Source organism: Trypanosoma theileri (assembly GCF_002087225.1).
Source record: "Trypanosoma theileri isolate Edinburgh chromosome Unknown TM35_Tth_30_V1, whole genome shotgun sequence".
In the NCBI taxonomy this organism is placed as follows: Eukaryota; Euglenozoa; class Kinetoplastea; order Trypanosomatida; family Trypanosomatidae; genus Trypanosoma; species Trypanosoma theileri.
The window spans coordinates 172,996-180,942 of NW_021639872.1; the positions used below are offsets into that span (position 1 = coordinate 172,996).

Sequence of the window (7,947 nt, forward strand, 5' to 3'; positions counted from 1 at the left end):
TTTTTTTTTTTTTTTTTTTTTTTGTTTTGTTCGTGTAGATGATAGAGTGGAAATGTGAAACGAACAGTGAAAAAAAAAAGGAGAAGCGATGCTGATGCTTATTTATACCATTTTCCGATTGTTTTCTTTTTTTTTCCTTTTGCTTCTTTTTTTTTCTTTCGTAGTTCACTGCCGAGTCTTTTTGTTCTTTTTGTTTTTATTCCTATTCTTTTTTCTTTCTTTCTCTTCTTTTTTTTTTAAATTGTTTCTGCCCAAAGGAAGGGAATTGTAGTAGTACTAGTACTAATAGTGGTAGTGCGGTAGTAGTTGGTTCTTATTTGTGGTTGTTTTCTTCTTTTTTTTTGTTTGTTTCTCTCTGTGTGTAACTCTTTTTTTTTATTATTATTAAACGGAATAAGAAGGAGAGCAAAAAAGAAAAAAGGCGTCGAGACACTTTCATCCGCTCTACACATAGATACACGTACAAAAAAAAAAAAAAAACAAGAGAGGAGCGCGAGTAAACCAATCACCGTTAAAGGAATACAGTTACTCCTGCCAGTATATATATATATATATATATATATATATTTCTAAGAGAGAAAGAGCGGTAGGGGAGAACCAAAGAAAACTCCAGTTAACCGATCCCTTCACGTACCCAGACACACACACACACACACCTTCCACTCTCTCCTCCTCCTCTATCCATTATTATTATTATTATTATTATTATTATTATTATTATTATTATTATTATTAACTCTCTCACTTCCTTTCACTCTCCCTCTGTGAATGCTGCGGCGGTCTCTCTGTCTGTGGGCCCCCACGCCCTGCCGCCTCGGCCGCGGGGTGCTGCTGCCGTGGAATGCGCGGCCGAGGCCGACGTACGAGACGCACGCCGACGAGTGGAAGTTCCTCGACCGGGCGCTCGCCGCCGTCGCCGCGATGACCCCCGCGGAGGTCTCCGAGCGGTCGCTGCGGCTCTGCCCCCGCCACCTCCTCCACGAGATTGAGGACCCGGTGGCCGTCCTCCAGCGCCGCCGCCGGCTCGAACTGCAGCGGCTGCACAAACAACAACAACAACAACAACAACAACAACAGAGGCGGAAGAAGTGTAGACAAGAGGAGATGGGAGGACAGGAACAGGGGGTGAGTGGAAGACACGTCTATGCGAGTTCGATGAATCCAAATACAATGATCAACGCACAGCCTAATAATAATAATAATAATAATAACAGCAGCAGCAACAACAATAGTGGTAATAATAATAATAATCGTAACCGAAAGAAGAAGAATCTTTCTGGGACTTCTGCAACAATGCGTTCCTCTACGCCTGGAACAGGAATAAGTGGATTTGCACCATCATCGCCAGCACAAAAAGGAATGACCAATAGACAAATGACACTCTCGCAACGTACTTCAAAGACTACCACTACCACTGTTGCTTCTGCTTCTGCTGCCGTAATAAGGGAAGAAAAGAAAGAGATTCGTAACCCTACCGGTAATGTGAGCAGCGGTGTTAGCTATATGAGTAGCAATAGTAATAGTAATGTTACTAGTAATAGTTGTAATAGTAGTAATAGTAATAGTAGTAATATTAGCCATGGCAGTGGTAGTAAAGGTACTAGTAGTACTGGTAGTAGTGTGGTGGGAACATGTGGATCATCTCTCTCAACAACTGGGGACGCTGTTGGGATGAATAAAGTCAGTGTGGGAAAAGAGAAACAACTCGTAAAGGAAGAAGTCTGCCGTCCAAAAGTAGGCATCTCAACAACGAATGCCTCTACCACTGTTGATCCTACTACTAATACTACGAATACTACTGTGAGTGTAGGATCACCAGCTAAGAAAAAGAAAAAGAAGCAACCACGTGGAGATGGAAAAGAAAGTAAAAGGCGAAGTAAAATAACTTCTTCATCATCTTCTTCATCTTCCTCTACTGTAGATACTACTGCTGGAAACGTTACTGCTCCTACTACAGATCTCTCTGTAAGTGATAGTACAACAACAAAAGCAACAACAACAACAACGGGTGCGGAGAAGGATCTTCTTCAAATGAAGAAACCAGCACAAGGTGGGAATGCCGTAAATCTATGATTGGGCGGAATTTGGGGAGAAGGGAATGGAAGGGTTTCTTTTTTATTCTTTCTTCTTTCTTTTATGTGATTCGGGAAGAGAGAAGAGAAGAGAAGAGAAGAGAAGAGGTGTATGAAAAGGGTAAGGAACAAGCTTATTTTGTGGGGTAGGGTTTGTATATGAGTGTAATATTGTTCGTATTATTATTATTGTTATTATTATTCAATTATTGTTGTGTAGTTATTTTGTTTTTTTTTTTTTCTTTGCACTGGAAAGAAAAAAGAAAAAGAAAAAAAAAAAAGGGTGGGTGCGTTTCGTTTCATTTTTTTTTTTTTTTTTTTTTACTCTTCTCGCTGTTGTTAGTAAGGTGTGAGGGGCCGCCAACAAACAGATATTGATGTTTATAAAATGTGCCTACTGAGAACTCAAACAGTAGTGATAAGAACAACAAAAAATAACCAAAAAAGAAAAGATAACAATCAGGAACAGTAAGGTAGAGAGGGAAAGAGAAAGAGAAAATGTTAAGAAAAAGGGAATAAAAGAAGAGAAAACGTATATTATCACGTAAATCGTGTTTGTTCACCACCTCACCGAAAGTTTTGTTTTTGTTTTTTTGTTTTTTTGTTTTTTTCTTTCCAATGTCGTTTCATTAGAACCGTTTTTTTTTTTTTTTTCCACCACTTCACCCCATTATGTTTTAGAGAGAGAGAGAGAGAGAGAAAGAGTGAAATATAAAAAGTAATAAAGAGAAAGAAAGAGAAAATAGAACTGTGTGAATATAAAAAGAGCAAGTAAAGAATTAGAAAAGAGGGAACAAAAATAAAAGTGGAAAAAAATCAGAAAAATAAAAGCAAGATATGTCATCTATGTATGTATGGTATGTTTGTACGTATCTTTTAATGAGTCTTTCTTTCACAATCTCTCTCTCTCTATTTCCTTCCTTTTTTTTTTCTCTCCATGTATTTATGGATGTGTAATGATGTACCAATGCAGTTAGAGAGTACTTGATGGCTTTTTTTTTTATTACTGTTGTTTATATATATATATATATGCGAGAGAGAGAGAGAGAGAGAGAGTTTAATGAAAGAAAACAATGTACACAAGAGAGAAGATCATATCAGGCGGTAGTAAAGGGGATGGGGAGAGAGAGATTTTGAGAGAATATCTCTTCTTTTCTTTTTCCCCCTTCCTTCTTCTTTACTTCTTGAGGCTATTTGCTTTTTGTTTTTCTTTGTTTGTTTGTTTTTCCCCTCCTTATTCTTATTCTTATGCTTCTTTTTTTTTTCTCTTTCTTGTTTAATTTTTCTTTTCTATTTCCTTCTCTCTTTTTAAACTCTTTAATATTCTCTGAACTCTCTCTCTCTCTCTCTCCTATTTATACCTCTTGCGTTTTCTTTTTATTATTATTATTATTATTATTATTATTATTATTATTATTATTGTTATTATTATTTCAATTCACCCAATGTGTTTCATCAGTATGTGCGTGCCGTTATTATTCGCATACTCCCATTTTGTAAGTTAAGCCAACACTGGAAAAGAGAACGAATAGTGCTGAAGACTGTAATCTCTTTATATATATATATATATATATATATATATATACCTTATTCTTTTCTATGAAAATGAGTTTATGTATCTCTTAATATATCTATATTTCTTTTTCTCATTATTTCTATTGTTTTTCCTTTTCATTTTCTATTTCTATTGCTGGTATTTCTCTATCTATTACAACCAACATTACCAACACATCTGTGGGGATAACATTACACATCATGAACAAGGTATAAAGGAAGCATATATATATATATATATATATGAAAGAAAAGATAAATCTCATGTTATTGTGCTTTAAATGTAAGAAATCACCGGGTATTATCTCTAGTCGTGATGGTGCCTCTAAGCCGTACTGCAGCAACTGTTTTCTCGAGTACTGTGCAAAAACAATGCGGGATAATTTATTTAAACACTGCGGAATGCCGAGTGAAGAGCCGCTGGCCGTTGCGGTCTCTGGTGGGCACAGTTCAATGGCATTATTACATCAACTCGGTGTATTGCGAATGCAGAATCGACTGCGGCACGGCGACGGTCAAGTGCACTTTACATTCCTCCCACTGCATCTACGCGAGGATGAACTTGTGATGATTATTCCACCGCCTCATCTCTCTTCATCTTCTTCTTTATTATTATCATCTATTAATAATAATAATAATAATAATAATAATAATAGTGGAGAAGAGTGTGAGCAGCTGCGGTCTTTGGCGGCGGCAACTGCTGAGCAATTCGATAGATTAGAGGAAATGATACGCAGTCAATGTGTACAGTGGGAGTTCGCTGGTATGCCGCTCTTCTCAGAAGAGGAATTGTGTGTCGTGCGGTATAGTGATTATATGTCTACAAGAGAGTTGTTGTTATTTCGTAGTCTTCTGCATCATCCACATATTCCCCTTTCAGACCGTGAGTTCTTATATTTAAAACTACGTCAACGCATCCTCACAGTTGCAGCAGCGGACTGTATTAATCGTTGGCGGCAACAGAAACAAAAACAAGAAGAAGAAAAGGTAAAAGATGGAACGAATAATAATAATAATAATAATAATAATAATAATAATAATAATAATAATAATAGTAATAATAATAGCAGTTCTAAGAGTAATTGGTATCATCTCATTACAGGTGAGAATGCACTCCGTTGTTGTGTTACCGCATTAGCAGAAACTATTTGTGGAGCTGGTGAAAATATTATTCATCTCAGCAGTTATCGTGGATTAGTGGCCCAATGTATTTTATTACGACCACTCCGTACATTACTTCCACGTGAAGTTGTTCTTTATTGTCATTCCCAACATATTTGGAATGGATATACACCAGCTTTACGTACACATACCAATCTACATTCCATCTATCGAGTAGTGGAACTCTTTGTATTAAAAATGATGTCTTCTTACCGTACGTGTGTATTTAATGTGTTGAATACCGTGATGAAACTGCAAATCACGACAGTGCCTTCACTTGTGGAAGTGGATTTACAACTTGGGAGTTCTAAACAACAATGTAAACGGGTTATTCCTGGTAAAAGTGCCCAACATCACTTTGAACAGTTGAAATTGAAAAAACCACCACGATATGCATGGAGTGGGAATAATAATCATAATCATAATAATCATAATAATAATAATAATAATTATTATTATTATTATTATTATTATTATATATATTCTACACCGCAGGAGAATAGTGAACAGACACATTCATTGTGTCTTCTTTGTGGTTGTCTTATTCCTATAAATGCGAAACACTCTGTAAAGCTGCAGTCATCACTCTCAAATGAAAATCATAATCCTTCATCTCAACAACAACAACAACAATCATCATCATTATCATCATTATCATTTTCTGTTGAGAGTCGACGGTTTCTTTGCGATGGGTGTTTACAGTTCCTCACATCTATGCCAGATGATATCATTACAGTTTCCCCAAACTCCACAGAAGAAAGTAGTGGAAAGATGAGTGATGATTACAATTTAACTGCTGTAAATCAACAGGAAGTGGAAGTAAAAGATAATGGTGCATTAAATGTGTTTTCTTCTTTAGCCGTACGCATGGAGTCATTAATGCGAGAAGCGGACACATTGGCTTTATCAGAAGAAGAAAAAGATGTGAATAGAAGAGAGACACGAGTGGTCCGACGTCGACTGGGTGTAGAAGATGTGAAGAGTTATCTTCTTAATGAAGATGATAATGATAGTGATAGTGATAATGTAAAGAAGGAAGGTGTTTGAAGTGGGGGGACAATGAATGTTAGGACTTGACTGCTGAGAAGTAAATAATGTGTGCTCTTCTGGTTTGTTTGTTTGTTTGTTGTTGTTGTTGTTTCCTGCTCGATTAATAGTACGTATTCTTGGTATATATTTAAAAAAACAGAAAAACAGATTATACTACTACTATTATTATTATTATTATTGTTATTTTCTCATTCTGTCTTTCTATCTATATATCTCTGTATCTGTACCTATATGCACAATGTACTTTTTTCTATTTTTTTTTTTTTACTTCTCTTTTCTTACGGTATATAAACGGAGGTGGTGGGTATTTCTTCAGAGATAATTAGATAGAGACCAGCACCACATTTTGTTTATATATATATATATATAGTATATAAACAATGTCGCTAAACAAAAGCATTTGTCGTCATCCATTGGCGTCTAAACGATATTTGATGATATTCCGCCATGAGGGTGAAGAGATATCAGAAATGTTTGAATTGCCTACACGATATGAGGCGTTAGCGCCTCTTGCGAAAGGGGCATATGGATTTGTCTGTGCTGCGAGAGATAATGAATTGGTAGAGAAATTTCAATTAGATCCACCTGCTGGGTATCATGATAGTGAACTCACAGGTAAGGAACGGGAGGAAATGTATGATGAATGTACAACTGTTGCGGTAAAGAAATTACGAGAGTTGTTTGAACGTAATCAACCACGAATGTGGCTTTGTGCTTCTCGCGAGATTCAATTGATGATGGCATTTAAACATGATAATGTAATGTCGGCAACAGATTTCTTTATTCCATTAGGTGAATGTGAGACCATGACGTATGAGTCTGTGGATTATCTTCGACGTACCTTTGATAGTGTTTATATTGTAATGAAGAAGATGGATTACACTTTACGTGAAGTGCTGGAATCTACAGTATTTCATGTGGAGGACGATAACAATAACAATAACAACGATAACACATTATTATCATCGGAAAAGAATATACATGAAGAAAAGAAAGAAGAAAAAGGAGAAGGAGATGAGAATAATAATAATAGTGATAATAATAATGATGATAATAGTGGTATTTGTATTAGTCATTCTGGAGAAGAAACTCAATTAAACACCGTAACAGATTCTGTAGATAGTAATGAGGGAAACAAATTATATAGTAGTAGATGTTTACGATGTCCATATACAGATCTCGTCCTCCACCCTCTTTCTCGTGAATACCGAATGTTTATACTTTATCAATTATTACGAGGTGTGGGATATATGCATTTATGTCCAGTTATGCATCGTGATATTAAACCAGAAAATATAATGTTAGATAGAAATTATAATACATGTGTGTGTGATTTTGGTCAAGGTCGAGATGCGGCGGTTTCTGAAAAGAATGGAATTCTTCAAACTTATTTAGATAACTGTACACAATGGTATGCCGCACCAGAGACATTAACACTCACACATTTACCAGCATCTGTTGGATTTGTAGATCAAATGAGTTTTCATGGTGCTGATGTTTGGTCTATTGGATGTATTGCGGCAGAGATGTTAATGGGAAGACCACTGTTTTATACGAAACATCGTAGTGGAATGGATCAATTACAATCTATTATGCAAGTACTTGGGGAACTTTCAAATGAGGATGTAAAGAATATTTTACAATATAGAGATCAGGAAACACGAAGGGTATTTCATGATGTCTTAATGGTGGAAAAGGAACGCTTTATTGGAAAGACATCCACATTACGAAATCTTCTTCAAAGTCCATATAATGATGTAGATGAGGAGGAAATTAAATTAATTGAAAATTTTCTCTGTTATAGTCCTAATCGTCGAATGACAATTAAAGAAGCTCTTCATAGTCCATTCTTTATGAATGAAGGCTATACACCAGTGATTGATCCAGATGATACCGCTACTAAAGTAAATGCAGTGCAGGCAAGTGATATTGTAGGAGCAGTGAAGGGCCGTGAGTTTCTTTGGTCACTTTTTCTGGAAAGACACCCGGAGGTGCAGGAACTTATTAGAGTCCTGCAGAGAAAGAGTGAGGATAGGAGGAATTATAATAATAAAGAGGAGAATTAATGATCTACCAACAATAATAATTATTCACCTCTCTCTCTCTCTCT

General features: G+C 36.2%; 3 protein-coding genes across 3 annotated transcripts; all 3 read left to right on the forward strand.

Annotated features, from left to right (window-relative positions):
• Positions 1 to 768: 768 nt before the first annotated feature.
• TM35_000301570 (uncharacterized protein) lies at positions 769 to 2,073 on the forward strand (the record flags this gene model as incomplete). The annotated part of the gene is made up of 1 exon (XM_029028480.1): positions 769 to 2,073. One exon carries the CDS (start codon positions 769 to 771, stop codon positions 2,071 to 2,073), a length of 1,305 nt encoding a protein of 434 aa, XP_028880183.1.
• A 1,817-nt stretch (positions 2,074 to 3,890) lies between these two features.
• TM35_000301580 (cytoplasmic tRNA 2-thiolation protein 2) lies at positions 3,891 to 5,834 on the forward strand (the record flags this gene model as incomplete). The annotated part of the gene is made up of 1 exon (XM_029028481.1): positions 3,891 to 5,834. The coding sequence occupies one exon, from the start codon at positions 3,891 to 3,893 to the stop codon at positions 5,832 to 5,834; it is 1,944 nt and encodes a 647-aa protein (XP_028880184.1).
• A 383-nt stretch (positions 5,835 to 6,217) lies between these two features.
• On the forward strand, positions 6,218 to 7,903 carry TM35_000301590 (protein kinase; the record flags this gene model as incomplete). The annotated part of the gene is made up of 1 exon (XM_029028482.1): positions 6,218 to 7,903. The coding sequence occupies one exon, from the start codon at positions 6,218 to 6,220 to the stop codon at positions 7,901 to 7,903; it is 1,686 nt and encodes a 561-aa protein (XP_028880185.1).
• Positions 7,904 to 7,947: the final 44 nt, after the last annotated feature.